We start from the raw sequence: 18360 nt of genomic DNA on the forward strand, positions 1-18360 counted from the left end.
ACTTGAATCCACTCTGAACCACCTCTTTATTTTCATCTCCTGAAAATGGCAGGCAGTTTGATTTTAAGAGGCAGGAATTGCAGGCTATCACAACTATTGGCACAAGGTCTAGTCCAGGAGGAAACTGCTGAGCCGAGAATAAAAGAAAAATAGAGCGAGACAGACAGAAAGTGAGAGAAAAATGATTGTGACTAAAGGAGTGCTGCTGTTTAGTGGTAATTGGATTTGTAATACTCAGAGGAGAAATTGCTCAGCATTGAACATCAATGTTTATTCATGGAAAGAGGTTTCATATCCGGCAGAGATGCAGTTGACCACTCAGGTGTAAAGGATTGAAAAGTTACTGTGTGTGTGTGTGTGTGTGTGTGTGTGTGTTTGTGTGTGTGTGTCCTCTTGTTTCTGAAATCTCCTTTGAGCATTCATCCAGATTTGACTTCAGCCACGCTTATCGCCAGTTTGATGTAACGATAATTGTTCCCATTAAGTACTGATGAATGTAACTATCCAAATGATGATGCAGTGATTTAATCCATGTGTTGCTCTGTAAAAAAAATATATATTTTCATGTTTTTTTGTTAATTTTTTTTTGGGGGGGGGGGCATGGACCATAGTATCATCAATTTATTCATCCACATGCACCATTGTAATAGATGTTGACTGATATTAACTTTTAATGATGACCAATGCTGTAGATTATCTTTATGTTTAGTGCTTTAGGAACTGATTATTTTATTTTTGCTTTTTGATACAGTATGTTATCTTCAATAATAATAATAATACAATATGATAATCATAGTGGTCCAACAATACATTATTATTATTATTATGCAACATTTTTGTAACTCATAATGTTCACAAATTTATTCTCCTCTTTGTTTTGAGCTCTACTTAATTGTTAACCTACACATTTGTCGCTTGACAATAAATGCCTGCTATTTAACAAGTTAAAAGATTCTCTAATCAATATATTAAATAATGTACCTGTGTTTTTGCGATTTCATGCCATCTTCTTGTATACTTGGGATCTACTGAACTCCTCAATAAATGTTCTTTTAATTCGAAAAGAAACCAGTCGAATCACTGCAGCAAAGAAACACTTAGATGCTCATGTTTCAAACATATATTACAATGTTTGTACTTTTGTCCTATTTATATGTAACCTATAATTGATCAAATGGGGCGATGACATAATGTACTTCAGTATGCATAAAATCAAGTTAAATAATTCTAATTGTGTGCATGTTTGTAAGGAAGCCAACCAGTGCTCAGCTCAGCTCACAACTGGGTTTGACATTTCCACTGTAAATATCAGATGTTATTTTAGTGTGGTATCTGAGTAGCTGGCAGGTAGCAGCGTGAACTTTGACTCAGTGTGAGCGCTCTGATCCCAGCTGGGCTGCTCACCATGGAGTGCTGCCGTCCCATGGAGGAGAGGAACCGCCTGAGAACCTTCAGACTCATAAATACCTGATGTCAAGATGCTTCTCACGGCTCTATTCACTTCATGTGTGTGTGTGGGGGGGGGGGGGGGGGGGGTGGTGAATATGGGATGCATTTCAGATTCATTGTCACCTGAATTTGCTCTGACATCTTCTCTCATTTCCTTATTGTTCATCCACCGTCTGACCTCTGCAGACAAATCAAGGAGCACGGCACAATAGGTGCTCTCCGGATTTACAATAGAAGACCAAGCCACATGCACAAAGAAACAAAAATTTCACATGCTGACATTTCACAAACAAAGAACAAAGAACAAAGAACATCATCAGTTCTCTTTTGAACTCTCATGCAATTTCACCTCTCTCTCTTTCCCTCTGCAAATCATGGTTTCACAGCTTGGCTTGCAAGCTTTCCCCTTTAAATTACTTTTCAAAATTGCCCCTCTATGCCATCAGGGGGTCCCTGCTTGAAAACAGAGGATTTTATTATGCTGTCCAAATCACTAATATAAGGTTGTTCTCCAGACCATAAACACTGGCTTCAGTGTTTCACAAAATGCTCCATGGCAGATCATTGGTGTGAGCATCTGCATTGAGCTTAATGCTTTCGACTGCTGGAAAAAGCCTGGCTCACCTCCACACGACTGTATTTATGGAGAACACTGAACCTTAAATCAACCGAAAGAACCTTAAATAAACTGAATTGTCATGCTAGTGAAAATTGGCTTATGTTGGTTTGGTGCTGAGGGGTTTTCAAACAATGCAAACTGCACATTAGACATTAATATATTTTATATGTTTATTAATACTCATTATTAAATAATGATTCAACTCATTTAATAATACTTTTATATTAAAACAACAATAAGAATTAACTCACCCAAAACTAAAAATTTGCTGAAAATGTATCCAAGAACAGATTTGCGCCTTAATGATGGATTAGCCTCCTACAAACATGTACCTTTTCGCTGTATGATTTGTTAATTGATTGACTGGAGTCATGTGGATTATTTGTGGATTATTGTGATGTTTGTGGATTATTGTGACTCTCATTCTGACGGCACCCATTCACTGCAGAGGATCCATTGATGAGCAAGTGAAGTAATGCTAAATTTCTCCAAATGTGTTCCGATGAAGAAACCAACTCATCTACATCTTGGATGGCCTGAGGGTCAGTACATTTTCAGCAAATGTTCATTTTTAGGTGAACTATTCCTTTAACTAATGTTAACTAATGGGACCTTATTGTAAAGTGCTTATGGAAGTAACTGCAGAAATACAGACAAAGCCAGATGAATACAATTCCAAATAAAGTTTAATACAATCTACCAAGACTGGTAGGCGTCAAACACATGTATACGTGATTCGAGTGCAGGCAAGGTTATAAAGCAAACACAGACAAGATAATTAATCCTTCACAGATCAAACTAATGACACTGACCATAGCAACAAGGAAGTGCGTAAATACCAACAAAGGAAAACAGGAACTGAAGAAATACAAACTAAAAGTTTATTAACTTAAACTAATAGAACATAACTGTGATAATGGACTAGTATATCCATGCCATGGTCAGCTGCTGGAGATTACAGCACACAGATTTATCCTCTTGAGAACTGGGGGGGGGGGGGGTTGAATGCAGAATTTTTAAATGTCATTACACTGTTTAGAGCATAAGGGGAAAAAATTATTTTATTCGTTCCGTATGTTATGCTATGTCCACTGTAGAGGACACATTTTTCAAAAAATTAAATGACACAAATAGACATGAAAAGGCAATTTGTTTTTTAATCACCAATAAATTTTTTAGGTTTCAAGATTTTTATATATAGATTACATTTGGTATCTCTGAAAAGCCCTGGATATGTTCTGTACATCCAGACTTAACACTGTGACATGTGAGGTGAAATTCACTAAAATATAATGGCCACTACAGAGACAAAAACTCCATAGCTGGGTCTCCGGAGGTTTTAAATGAACATGAGAAGAACTTAACAAACTTAAAGAACCTGAATTTCCATGCTGGTCCAAGCTGGATTATTGCTGGTGCTGTGCCATAACTGGTGCACCAACATATCCACACAACAAACAACCAACATGGTCTTTCTGAAGAAGCTGGTTGACCTAGGGAGGCTAGGTTTAGCATCCAAAAACCAACATAAGATGGTCACCAGCAATGCAGATCTTTTAACAAGGTAGAAAGATGAGTATGAGTGACCTGAAGTGGCCAGGAATATGTATGCACAAGCATGTGAAAGCTGTTTCTGCATAACTTGATGCATTTGTCTGTCCACGCACACAGCAGGCACGGTCTGCATCAGGAGGCACATTTAAGTAAACACATTTCAGCGCGCAACACAAAAGGCTTCCCACATCGAATCAATCGAAAAAGCCATCAAAGAAGCATGCTATTTTTCGCCTCACCTCTGATTAATAGCAGCAGTAATATAGCACAAAAAATGTATTATGATAAAGTCAGACGAAGTGAGTGGGTCAGTGGGGAGGAGCACTCAGCGGCGCGCTGCCGCTGGAGAAAGACAGGACTCTGATGCCTGCTTGACAAGGTGGTTGCTATGGTAACACCACCGCGCAAAGTCCCAAAGGACAAGCACATCAAAAGAGCTCTCCAGCAAATGAGAGACAGAGAACGAGAGAGAAAGAGTGGGAGGGATGAAATGATAAATAAAAGATGGTTGGAAATGGAGGTGGGTGGTGTAGGAGTGAGTAATGGGGCAGGTGTGCAGCGCTCACTTTATAATTGGTAGATGCCGTGTGTCCCGCTGGGGTCCGTGGCACCGCTTCATAATATGTCATTCGGCGACGACAGTGGATGGGCTTGAAACTCCTTTTTAACACCGAGTCAAAGGAGCTGCATCAATCTGAAAGCCCGACACTGTGAAATACTAGGCTAATTTAAGAACTAATGGAAGCTAGAGGTAGATACACATATTTTAAGTGCTGCCTTGCATTCAAGAACGCTCTGAGAAGTGTGCCAGAAAGCTTTAGTCTTCAAAATAACATGACATGTTTGGTCCACCTACGGTTGCAACCTTCATTATTCACAGAGGCCCAGAAAAAAAAAGCCTTTAAGATTGTTAAAGTTGTGTTGGCTGAACTAGTTGTGTATTTCTGCATGTGTGGGTGCATGGGCATGCATAGGAACACTTATAAATCAGAGTGGACTCATACCAGCAGCTTCTGTGATGGGAAACTGTAATATATCTTACTCGAGCAAGCTTTGGTATCTTCGAGATCCTTTAAGAGTGACATGTTTATTTTCTGAAACCTGTGGCTCCAAACAAGGTCACTCTGCCAGCAGCATTCAGTGGCAGGAAATGAGTGAAAATCATCTCGCCGCTCTCGCTGGAGGTGGCTGAACTTGACAGTGGTTCATTTCCCAGGAGCCACATGACGATGTGCTTTTAGTGCTCCATCCGGAGAGAGCTTCCACTGGAGAGCACAAATGCAACGTGACAGCTCTCTCTACCTGAACACACATGGTCCTCAGCTTCATTTAGAAAGGAGGTAGTGAACCTGAGACTTAGAAAGGGCAGGATTGTGCATTCTGGGAAAAGTTTGAACAAGCCAGTCTTTGAAGAGAGTAAAAATTAGATAATTTTAAAGGTATTGTTCTCCTCTAATGTAGTTCCAAACATGACTTTCTTCTGTGGAACATAAACGATCACATTTTGAATGTGTCTCAGTGTTTTGTTTTTCCTTACCACTCAATCAAGTCAGGGGTGTCCAAACTCAGTGCTGGAGGGCTACTGTCCTGCAGAGTTTAGCTCCAACTTCCCTCAACACACCTGCCTGGAATTTTCTACTATGCCTAAGACCTTGATTAGCAGGTTCAGGTGTGTTTAATTGGGGTTGGAGCTAAACTTTGCAGGACAGTGGCCCACCAGGGGAAGGATTGGACACTCCTGAATTAAGTGCAGCACTGCTCGACAACTTTTTCAGCAGCCTTGGTTCCCGTAATATTTCTTCCATTGATTTTTTCCGATAGGGATTTTCAAAAAGAGAGTTAAAATAAAAAAGATGTTATTTTGAAAAATTTTGGTAACTAAAAAGTTGCCAGTAGCCATCGACTTCCACAGTATGGGAAAAATACGGTGGAATTCAGTGGTGACTAATTGATGACAGGATTTCGAATGAACTATCCATTTAACAGCTTTACTGAGGGAAAGAACTGCAATCATTGCCAATTTCAATTACCTTGGATAAATAATCTTGATTTAACTGATTTGAAGAGGTTGATTGTATATGTATAAAAAAAAACATTTTCAACAAACTACAAACCATCCATTAGCAAGCACATAGCTCACAGTAGGTCCATCTTAAAGGTTTATCAATTCTCCGGTACAGAAAAAAAATAAAAATAAAAATGAATGGGATTTTTACTTCCACAACTGTTGAACTCTATGGGGTGCAATGTCATTTTGCACCCCACTGGCATTCATGTATGAAACTAACAGTTTTGTTTTTCACAGAAGAAAGATCTGTAGAATTACAATGAATCGAAACTCAAATAAATGTAAATACCCCCGATAAATGTAATTTATAACAAACAAAGTTTGTATAGACAAACACCTAATATGAACTTGACAACCTTGTTTGGAAGTAAAAAAAAAGTTTTTAAAGGCCTTACTTAACCGCAGATACTGCATCCGTTAGAGCAAACATGCTGAAGATTATAACAGATTTTAAAGAGATCCGACAGTTAAAGAGAAAAGTTTTAGGAGGGTTGAGATGAAAGACAAGGGGAACTGAAGCCCCTAAAACTGCTCTAGCAATGCCTGTGGCTGGAAAACATCAACTGCTTAGAGCTGCTGGGTTAGAATAACTATTGCTCGTGTCAACACAGTATTCAACTAGAAGCGCCTTTGGCTAGTACTTGACATCTACCCACAAGAAATCAGTGATGTGTCAAGGCTGGATCCTACATACATTCATTTGATGAATCAACAGAGCACTGATGTAGAAATAACTGCTTTTAATGCTAAGTGATACTTTGGTGCATTCATTCCCATTCCCAGACAGATAATTAATATTTTAAGACTAATACTCAAATACTGTAATACTTACAGAATACAGTGATATTCAACAGCACCAAAGAGTTTCGCCTTTGGAAGGTGACAGATACATTATGATGGGTGAAATAATGACCGTCTGAAAATTTATACAAACAGTAATCTCATTTAAATGATGATGTACATACAGTGTAACTACAAATAAATGTCTAAGGCAAAGAAAGCTACATTTACAGCAGCTCTGACAGACACTAGTAAATAAGCAGCAGCGATGTGAATAACAGAGGATTAATGCAAGTGCCAAAGAATAAGTACAAATCTGGAAAGCATGTTAAGAAGGAAACCCTATGTGAACGTGAAAACAAACTGAGATCTACTGTACATGGCTTAGAGTTTGAAATCTACACTGGCCATTGTGCACTGTAGTTCATTTACATGTTATCTGAAATCCATTTTCACTTCATTTATGCTGATATAATACATTGAATTAATATCCTGAAGCTATGTCCTTTTGATAGGAAGGAATGAAAGACTTTGGTCCAAAGCAAATAAATACATAAATGAATGCCAATCTATAATTTATAATTCTAATGGGTATCATGGTGTTAATGGAGATCTTTTACAACTCAAGCTGACTACCACTAGAGTTTGGCACGTGAGCTAGCTCAGTTAAGGCAGTCTCTCAGGCCTCGTTCAGCTCTAGTGTGGATGATAAGCAGACCTAACTGGTGGAGTCTCCAATTCACTCCTGTCCATACTGAAGACATTCACAGTGATTGGCTGGATTGGTGCCAACCTTCGCCCATTAGTTTTCTGTCGCGACCTCTTGGCTGTCTTCTGTGGCCTTGTCACCTGAAATACGAACACAATAAACATCCTGTAAAATAGATTTCCTTAAATGCATTTGCCTCTGATGCTACAAGACTGCATTTGAAGTGAATTTTAGAAAATTTACAACATTTTTTAGAGCTTTAAAAGATTTTCTTCAGTTATTCAGCAAGGATACATTACTTCGAATCAAAGTGACAGAAAAGAAAGTAAAGAATCCTGAAAAATATATCACGGTTTCCACAAAAATATTAAGCAACTGTCTTCAACATTGATAATAATTAGTGTTTCTTGAGCATCAAATCAGCATATTACAGTAGATCATTTTTTGAAGGATCATGGGACACTGAAGACTGGAGTAATGCCTGCTGAAAATTCAGCGTTGCTATCTCAGGAAGAAAAAAAAAACATTTTAAGATATATTACAAGAGAAAATGTTATTTTTAAGTGTATTTTAAATTGTAATGATATTTCTGTATTTTTGATCAAAGAAATGCAGCCTTGATGAGAATAAGAGGCTTTTTTCAAAAATCGAAAAAATAAATAAACATAACAGTACACTTTAAAAAAGGTAACTTGCAAATGTAACCATAAAGAGCTTCTTCTAACTGAATTAAATAATAATAATAATTGTATAAATCATATGTTAAATAATATCTTTGACTAACACCAGTTCATATAGATGTTACCATTTTTAGGTTACCACTTTTGTGTTCCGTATAAATGTTTTCAGTATTGCACATAGTATGACGAAGATTTATGTGATGTGTTAAAATTAATATTTTGATGTGGAAAAAAGAAAAAAAAAATTGAGATTAGAGAGAATAACAGTAAACTTAAAGGGGACATTCTTATTATGGTTAACATGAACTTACTTGCAGCCTGTTCCTGTCTGTCTCTGGGGTCGTCTGTAGGGCTCAGATCATCAGGAGGCCAGCGGAGTTCCCCGCTCTCCACCTCCCCGCTCTCAGTGGGTTCAACCACGATGGATGGCAAGCGTTTGGAAAGCTTCGGGAACCGTTCATGGGAGTCTGGGAAGATCTATAACACAGGAATATAAGAGGCCACAGTACATGACAGTTCAGTGAGCTGAAGTTCTCAACATGTCCTGACAGTTTTTATGAAACAGCATGATTTGACCTTTACTTCCTCTGTCAGAAGATCTGAGGACCTCATTAAACCCTCCTATTGGAAGTGTTCATTTTAGCATAAACCTGCACAAAACTTTATTTTTTTTGTATATTCATTATATGTTTTGTCAAATATTTACTGGAAAAAAATAAAATAAATTACTGTTAAAAATGTATTAACCTTTTTATTAAACTGTTAAAAAATTTAACCTTGGAAGCATTCACCACTAAATCCTACTTTAAAATTTCAGTGCGTTCCCATTATAAGCAATCAGAGAGAATAATTACTTTTTTTTTCTTTTTTTGTGCAATCATCACTTGTAATATGAGTAAATATATGTTTACAAAATCTCCCCTCCAGCAGTTCCATCAAAAACAATGGGTTTTTATGAATAATGTGTTTGGCATTCACCTCAAGCCTTGTGTGAGTCCTATTGCTAAATAGCACAGCTGAGTTCACCAGAGCAGGATGTGACTCAAGCTGTGTATGTTTATTGCTCCACAATTGCATGTGAACAAGAGTGTCTTGAGAGCGTGTCTGCAACGTGGGACATCAAGCGAGACGTGAATTGTCTAAAAGCATCTGCACCAACAGTGGAAAAGGGTGTGCTTTGCATGTTGGTTTACACAGTACAGAAAGAGCTTACATAACAGAGTGAATGACACATTCAGACATGTTTCATTCAGCTAGCATATGATAGAACTGCTCATCCTGTGGTAAAGAAAGGGTAATGATGATCATTTCCTGAAAAGATTGTCTGAGGAATCTGAATTCATCCAGCAGGCTGTATGAACGAGCAGGCATCTGATGTTTTTTTTTTTTTTTTTTTTTGTAGCGATGTGAGCAAAATGAAAGGGACTCCAATCAGGCTGAAATGAATAATGGAGCTAAAGCTTCAATTAGAACCACTGAGACCCATCACAGTCATCTATTAGATAACCGGAAAAACACTCAGCATGTACAGGTATGTGTGTCTGACCATGACTTAAAAAGTAAACTATTCCTACCCTGCTCTCTGGAATAGATGATTTTGATTGGTCAGTCGTGGGACTGAATGCTCAATTATTTTTGTAAGATGCCACTTAATGGACACACCAAGAACGAAAACTAAAATTCTGTGAGAATAGTATCAATAGCACAACTATAAAGGACACAGAGGAATGATACTGTTATGGGGCCATTCACACTCCACTGTGCCATTTTTTTAATTGATTTTATATGCAAAACATACACTAGATGGACGTGTTTGACTGTTGCACACATGCCATGCATCTTTTGCATTATCTTGTGCATGACACGGCATTCTAAAAATGCAACTTGTTAAAAAAGGTTCAACTTTTAAAAAACGTGTTTATTAAACTGTTAAACAGTTATTGTTCTAGTTATTACTCTTGGTGTGAACAGGCTTTAAATATGTTATCGTTATCTAACATAATGGTGCTATTTTAAGGTCTCTTATATTGCTTTTCAGACCTCTCTCTTTTCATTGTCACAATTTAGAATTTCTCACTGGCGCCATCTTGCAAATCAATTCAGTATAAAAAATTACTGTAATCATAAATCTTCTGGCAGAAGACTAGGAGTTCCCAAGAAAAATTAAAACATCGCCAAGCAATGCAAAAAACAGTGAATCAGAAATTGAAAGAGAAATAGAGGAAGACATGTTACTTTGTATGTCCACAATAAAAGGTTGAATTGCAGATTAAATTAAATTAGTACAATTATACAAATTAATTCAAAATTCACATTTTAGATTGTTCGAATGTACATTGTACATAGAAGTATTTGTTCTGTTGCTAGTTATTTTTTCGATAACATTTAAATTAACTATTAAATTAGCTAACATCCATATAAGAAAATAAAAATTAATTTAAAACAACTCAAATCAATATTTCACGTCCATGCATGGCCGTAGCCTGCTATAAGGTCACTGAGGTCCGGACCTCGGTAAATTTTTCATGTTCAAAAATAACATTTGTTCTCTGATTGACTTTTTTGCTGCTAAGCTCCTCATATGAATGTCTGCATGTATAATTAAGAATGTGTATTTGTCACAAATGTTATCATTGCTATCAAAACACAGTCGAACACTAGTGCAGAGATCTGTAAAACAAGTAACTTAGGGGACAGAATGAAATGAAATCAACCTGTCCTCCAACCAATACGCTCATATATGTCGTTTGTCCAAATCCCTGAAATACGACTCATCAGAGCGTATACTACTATTGCGCCCCTATCGGCAAAAGGTCGTTTTCATATTAATGTTACCAAGTAAAATATGTAGGAAATACTGTGAGATCGGTGTAAAAAGCCCACACATTGCATTTAAATAAACGTGTGTTTTGATTGGTAATGACGTTATACGTCATTTCATAACGACAGACGCAACGCGATACTGTCATTATTTTTATGCCTCCTAGAGGGCGCTTAACTTTAAAACGTAAATATACTTTAGGTCGTAATAAGGTGCTTGCACAAATGACCTATATGGTCGTTTTTTGTTGGAGGACAGGCTCAATGAAATACACAAACACTAGCCATTAAGAAGTCAATGCTATGTCATTCAGTATAGTAGTTAAACTTTCACAAATCATGCTATAAACATTCATAAGAGCCCTAGACAAAGTTATCAGCTAAATAACAAAAACTATAACAGCAATATGTATGGTTGCATAAATAATAAACAACTGATAAAATTATCCACCCCATAAATATAGTAAAGTATTAACAAACTTTAATGCAATAAATAGGGTATGATTTAAAAATGAGCATTCATCCAAAAATGTACATTTCGGTTTCTTTTCAAGTGTTAGTGTATATAATTAGTTGTATTTATATGTTTTTATAGTTATTATAGCACAATTCTATAATAAGGGGGTTATTATAGAAACCCCCTGGACCTCACTAATTTTCAAAGCCTGGCTACGGCCATGCGTCCATACATTCACTTTGTCTTTCTATTTTATTATTATTTTTTATTTTTATTTTTGGCAAAGAGCCATTTAATGAGTCATATGATCATAATCTGTGTTAAATCCCTGTATTTGAAAATGACCAGTGAATGTATATATTATTGTATTTCATTAGCCCTGTTCCTGTGGCCAGTTGACTAAGAGGAGCGCAACCCACCTGAAAAGAGATGCTTTGCTCCTCAGACGCACCGCTCACACTGTAGTCTCCCACCGCAGAGTCACAGCTGTTCAGCACTTCCGTCATGCTGCCCAGTGACACACTTAGACCTACAAGTCAGGAGGAAGTGCATTTACACTCGGATAGTCACAACGTCGCTCGGTCCACTCATTTGCCTATGAATGTGGGAGAGACCGATTCATATGAGCCACCTGCAATAACCACAGCTGGGTTATTTTCTCATCTATGAAAAGATCCTGCCAAAACCATCCAGCCAATCCATGTGCTCCAACCATGATTTTATGCAGAGCAAGTCTATACATGGTTTGTTATTCAAATCAGCTCTTGCACCATTTTCGAAGAAAATTACTTTCACACTCATCAGCTAAAGTCAAGCGAGAGGATAAATTTATTGGGTCGCAATAATGTCAAGGCTGTTCTCCAAGTCATTCTAAATGCAAAACTCATTTAGGAGATGGAAACTGAATGGTGCCGAACGTCCAGTTGTGCGCAGTATATGAAATCTTTCCCATATTAAAAACTAAAATCAACAGCTTTGCTTAAGTTTACAGAACCAATTAATTTATAATTCTTAAGGTAAAGTGAACAAACATCACTTTTTGAATTTTACACTGTAACAACATAGTATCTTTTACATAATATTGATCTTAAATTTAACTTCTGTTTGGTGTAACCTAAAGTAGTCAGTTGGTTCAGAGATATCAAATAATACTTTAGTAAAGACAGTTGAAGATGTAAGCACATAAAGTACATTTGTTACATCTTTATAATATTAATAATAAATATATATATATAGCTTTTTTGTCATCATTAATTTTTATTTACATTTTTTTTACTTATATTAATTTCTATTTAAGTTTTTAAGTTTTGTACTCAACTAACGAAACTTTACAAAAACCCAAAGGAAAAACCTTTCCATTTTTAGTACATCGGTATCATGTAAACATACCCTAAAATGTAAGTTCTTGAGTATCAGCTCCTTGTTTAATGAGCAATATTATGACAGCACTCTTGCTAGTGTGATACTGCTTAAATAATATACAGGACAGACTGGATACATTTACATTTGCATAATCTATCTGCTGCATGATCTGTCTAATGCGACGTGGACCAGCTGGTGGTCCTGAAGGCTGAATCTTCAGCCCTCCACATGCCACATACTGTATGCACACTGTCCTGCGGGAATGACGAAGGCTGGGTGACTAACACAGCCCTTTACCATGAAAACGTACATTAGCACACATGGTATTTAGTTGATAAAGAATGAGATTTTGGTATATAGTTTATAATTTAGTTTCACGGTGTAATAGTGTGTAACCTTGTAGCATTTTATTGATTTTATATTACGGTTTTATTATTAAATACTGCATTAACGGCATGCACACAAGCAAGCATACAATGTTGCACATGCACACAACAAACCTGCTTTTTAAATCTGATGACACACATACTATCACCTGATCATTTGCATGGATAAAACCAGTATCCAGGCTTAGCTGATCTGAGATAAGGCTGTGAAGAGTCCACAATGATGCTTCTTATGCTTTGATGTAATGAGAAACAGCAAAGCTCTAAAGCTAGACAGGTGACAGATGAAGTGAGAGAGTCCTTCACTACAGATCCGCCACTTTAAATATATTTTGGTTTTATCTGAGAAACCAAAGCTCTAGGTACGAGGATAATATACTTTATCATTGCAGTTTCCATTCCATTTGGGAACTGGGTGACTCAAATGAATCAAAGAACGAGGGATACAGTGGAAAAACTGAGGGTGAGCAGATGAAAGAACGTAGAAATAAGCAGAACTATCAAAGAAAAGGATTAAAGGATAGTGAAAATGAAACGGTGAAGAAATAAACCATTTGGACCAAAGAACAACATATTCACCTGATAAAACAGACCCACAAGCTACAATCTTACACACTGCTATCAAAGATCACAGCAGTTTAAAGACAGAGCATGAAAAACCATCCCCAAATAATAACCTTTTTAATAAAAGCACTGTTCAGATTAATTAGCAGCAAACAGATGCTGGATGGCAGACAGATAAAGGAACATAGCTGTTTATGTTCTCTGCCTTTAATGTTGGTTGAAAATGGACTGATTCGTGCTCGCTATTATGTTGATAGTGACCAGCACAAATGCAGCTCACTCCCCAGACCCTTGTTAGCATACATGCCTTTTCATTGCTGAAAGTGAACGGCAAAGACAAAAGGGGCTTGAGTGAGGGATCAAAGGGCTGTGCGTGTGGTTGGTGCCATTTATAGTGAGACAAAACGCTTTGGAAGACTGGCTTTGTAGGCGGCCACACAAAGACTTCATATGCCCATCAAAATATTTTCAGACGGGCATCCCTGAAAAAACAGTGCAGGTGTTATTGTGGGACACTTTTAAGTATCTGCAGTTTTAAAGAAAATCCCATGTTCAGTAAACTCCCTGTGGAGTGCATGGTGGTTAGTTAGAGACATTATTTTCTACTTTTCTACTATTTTAAGGTGTCTAACTATGTGTGGCTCTGAGTTTCTGTGAAAAATAGAGATGGTATCTGAATAATTGAATATGACTGGGTGCAACGACAGACCTCACCCCCTTCCTGGTGACATGGAAAATCTTACTCAAATCTAGGCAATGACTGATACTGAAATGACTCGAGCTACAGTTAGCTTGGAGTAATAGCAAAACTCAGAACTAAATGTTGCGATCACAAAGCATGCCCAAAACACACTTCAAATAACACACTATATTTCAGATTATTGACTGTTGAGAACAATACACCGTCAATAAAGCCAGAGCTTGACTTCAAAACAAGTCATTTCACAAAACAAAAACACACCGTCGCATGCAAAATTGAAAAAATAAATCAATGAATAAAGTGATGAAAAGCAACAACAGAAATGGTCAAACTTCAAGACATTAGAAATCTGTTTTTATGTACATCAGAATTGCATAATGTAGTTATAAAATGAATTTGACAAGGCTTCATTTTTATTTTTTTACTGCCAAAAAATATAACTTCTGACAAAATTGACTGACCCTCAACTTATTCCAAACCCTTATGGCTTTATTTATTCTGTAGAACACCAACGGATACCCTCAGCTGGGGCAGACTTACCCATTAGGCAAAGGTCACCAAGCGCCTTGGGCCACCTAACATGCTTTTCATATACGAGATGTGCATTAAACGCAGACAGTAGCTGTTTATGGTGTTTATTACCATGACAACGGTCTGCATCTCCGATCATGTCTGATAATTGTATCACTTGTTTATCATGTATGCAACAACATGTATTACTGTTATAGTTTTCATTAATAACCATTGCTATATAGGTGATACATTTAGTTCTCTTATTAATGTTTTAGCGAAAATGTAACTACTATACTGAATGTGTTTTTGTGTGTTTGCACATTTTATTTCATTCTGTAACCTACATATTCTACATATCTATCTGTGTACTTGTGTTAAATGCTACTGTTTTTAATAGCATTGATAACGTTTCTGACAGATAATATCATGGTGTTTTTGCATTTTTCTTACCGAATGTGGAATCATATCAGCAATAACCTGTCTGTGGGCTTTTTTGATTACTGTCAGTTTAAGTGCTGGCGATCAGTGTTGCCCGATATTGCTATGAAAATGAATAAAACCCGAATATTTCAAATATTTCGCAAAAAAGATAAGATAAAGGTATCGCTAACCCTAAACTGCAACTTCCCATTTTATTTACCTTCTAAAGCAGGGGTGTCAAACTCAAATCCTGGAGGGCCAGAGCCCTGCACAGTTTATATTCAACCCTAATTAAACAGACCTGATCCAACTAATCAAGTTCTTATCTGAAAACTACATGGTATGTGTGTTGGAGCAGGATTGGAACAAATCTCTGCAGGGCTTCAGCCCTCCAGGAATTGAGTTTGACACCCATGTTCTAAAGTGTAAAATTAAGAGGAAAAGACAAGTCCAAAGACGCTTAAAATAGTTGGATCTGGCAACCCGTGTCCTCTCTCACAACTCAGCCTCACGCAGACACTCATATGAGGAGTCTTAAACAGAAAATTAGTCATTCAGAGAACAAATTGTATTTATGAACATGAAAAATATACCTGGTGCCCAGGGCCTCGCTGGAAACCTAACTCATAAGCAGACTTTTCTAGTCAATATAGGCTTTTACACACTTTTCTCATTCTTGCTAATTCAAGTTTTTATATAAATGAATCTCTGAAGGGAACCGACTGTCTTCAGAAAAGTATTGATGGCAGTTTTTTCACTTTATCTGTTAAAGTAGCGTTTATGAGTGCAGCGCTGCTTTGTTTACAGTTGTTATCGGGAAAAACCGATACATTTCTGACATTCCACAAGAGCCTCCAACTAGCAGAGAATGAATGTGCATTTTCAGTGATCCAATCTATAGGTTTTGTTCAGACCAGTGCAAAAATTCACCCACTTAACCCCATTTTAAATGAATATAACTTTTTATACTTCTGACTCATCCCTTTTCTAAAAAAAAAGAAAAAAGGTTAAAAAGTCTCAAGGTTGATCTACCGAACTCTGGTCCTGCAGTTCAGCTCCAACCCTAAATAAAACTCACATGCCTGTAGCTTTCTAGTAACCCTTCAGACCTTGATTAGCTTGTTCAGATGTGTTTGATTAGGGTTGAAGCAAAACACTGCAGGGCTGCGGCTCTTCAGGACCGACGTTCTCCACCCCTGATCTAGGTAAATGTGTGCAAATATATAGGGCCTCATTCCTATAGTTTGCCTGGGGCCCCCAAATCCCAATTTGCCTCTGACCCTCAGTCACAATTCACTTTCATTGCATCCTAAGACTTGCATTTTCTTTCTTCCTTTTTTATTTATTTTTAATATTTTATTTTTACAGCAATCTAATCTCTGTTACATAAACGTTGGTAGTTTACTAGCATAACTACTTTCCTGAAAGTGTTAGTTGGTGAAAGGAGTGTTGTTATGCACAAACCATGCTATAGCAAGGCCAGAGTGTCTTTTAATATTATTCAGAATATCAATAACACCGTTAAAAATGTAAAAAAAAAAAAAAAAAAATGTATTATTTTTCTTTTTATTAGACCTTTTTATGCAACAAAAGCCTGCACAGGTATTGGTCAGCACCCAGATTTGAACTATTCGTTGTTGTTATATCACTTTTTCCAACAAATAATTAGATAAGATTATCTAACTAAAAAGCGTCAAGTAAAAAGATTATGTTACCGTGACTCTTAATTAGTGCCAGGATGCATTTCAGAAAGAATGTGGGTTTAGAAAGGTATGAGGGTGAATAAATGATGTCACTCAGAACTATTGCTTTAATATCAGAATGATGCTGATGCTATAATAAGAGATCAAATCTGAACGCATGATAATGGCAAAGTAACACAGATAAGAAGAGCAGCCTATTTTTGACAATTATTTTAATTAGAGCGCATCATTAGTCAAAGAATATCTGAGCTGAGTAATTCTAAATTTTCGTGTTGTTATTTAAAATATTGCGTTAGCACCAGAAACTTGTTTCAATACAGGCTATAACAGGCTAGACCTATTCGAAATCACTCGCATGAAAATATATAACACATCGTGCAACAATTTTGGTGCACTTAATTCTGGTGATTCCTCAGTGTTCAAGCTCATGCGCGCATTGTGCACGGCATTTGCACGGCCGGTGTGTAAAGTGCTCATACCTGTAGCCTTCTGAAGTGTTGGCTCTCCGCGTAAAGCCCGTGACTGCTGCTCTTTCCAGTGGATGTGTCTGCTAGACTCAAGTCAGATTCTCCCAGACTAAAGCTGTTACCTCAGAGCGCGCGACTGTAATTTCATGCGCACTCACCCGAGTCACAAGAGCACGACTGTGTGAGAGTGTGAGAGACACCTCTGGCTCTCACGATGGTTTTAAGATGCAAATAGTTTAGCTTACTATTGTGCATTTGCCATAAGTCAGATACTGAATATGCATTTACCCCAGTTAAAAAGAAATTATGAAATTATGTCCTCTACAAATCATGTAATGGCTACCTTTTCACATATTATCTCTGAAATGCATGTATTATTTTTTTTTAACAATGCATTTTAATTAAAATGAATGTCAATTGTTAATAAAGTATTGTAAATCTTGTTATCAGGGGTGTGAACTAGCTACTCAAATCTAAAAATATACTATAAATGTGCTAATCTAAATTATTTTCAAGGTCTCTAGATCAAGTAAAAGTAGATCATTTGTAGAATATACTTTAGTATTTCAAATTTGCATTATTGAAAAATCTCTGCTGTCTCTTGAATACTGTCAAAATGATATTAATAAAATCTGGAAACCTTTTTCACTAAAGTAAATTTCTGGTGAGGTACTTTTTTTTTTTTTTACAAAGCATCTATGCTTTCATTTAAGTATAATTTCTCACCAATTTTTCCCTTTCTGCATGGAAATCAATAAAGATTATATTAATATGGTTGACTGGTTATTCATTATTGTTCCCTTTCATTCTTTGTCATGTGAAACCTTAGAAACTGCACTTACACCTAATGGAGAATGACATATTGTGAACAAGGACTTAAAAGAAGGATGTGAAGTTAATTGACTTTAATCACAGCTGCTATGCCATTAAAGCACCCCATATCTAATCTGTACCCATGCCGTCTTATCATAAAGGACATTTTAAACACATTGTCTTGTCATATCTTAGTCATTTACATGACTTTTTTAATGAGCTGAACATAAAAAGTCTATGTATAATTGTATAAACAGTTTATGTATAATAAATATAAAATGTACAATTGTTACCAT

The 18360-nt window shown here is 36.7% G+C and overlaps 1 protein-coding gene across 1 annotated transcript; it reads right to left on the reverse strand.

Annotated features, from left to right (window-relative positions):
• Positions 1-5316: 5316 nt before the first annotated feature.
• Positions 5317-17417, reverse strand: LOC132091904 (protein LBH-like). Its single transcript, XM_059497990.1, has 4 exons — positions 17264-17417; positions 11556-11665; positions 8171-8336; positions 5317-7319 (listed from the first exon to the last, which is right to left on the reverse strand). The coding sequence occupies exons 2-4, from the start codon at positions 11640-11642 to the stop codon at positions 7273-7275; spliced, it is 300 nt and encodes a 99-aa protein (XP_059353973.1). The 5' UTR covers positions 11643-11665; positions 17264-17417; the 3' UTR covers positions 5317-7272.
• Between the last annotated feature and the right edge of the window lie 943 nt (positions 17418-18360).

Source organism: Carassius carassius, chromosome 18 (assembly GCF_963082965.1).
Source record: "Carassius carassius chromosome 18, fCarCar2.1, whole genome shotgun sequence".
NCBI classification, from domain to species: domain Eukaryota; kingdom Metazoa; phylum Chordata; class Actinopteri; order Cypriniformes; family Cyprinidae; genus Carassius; species Carassius carassius.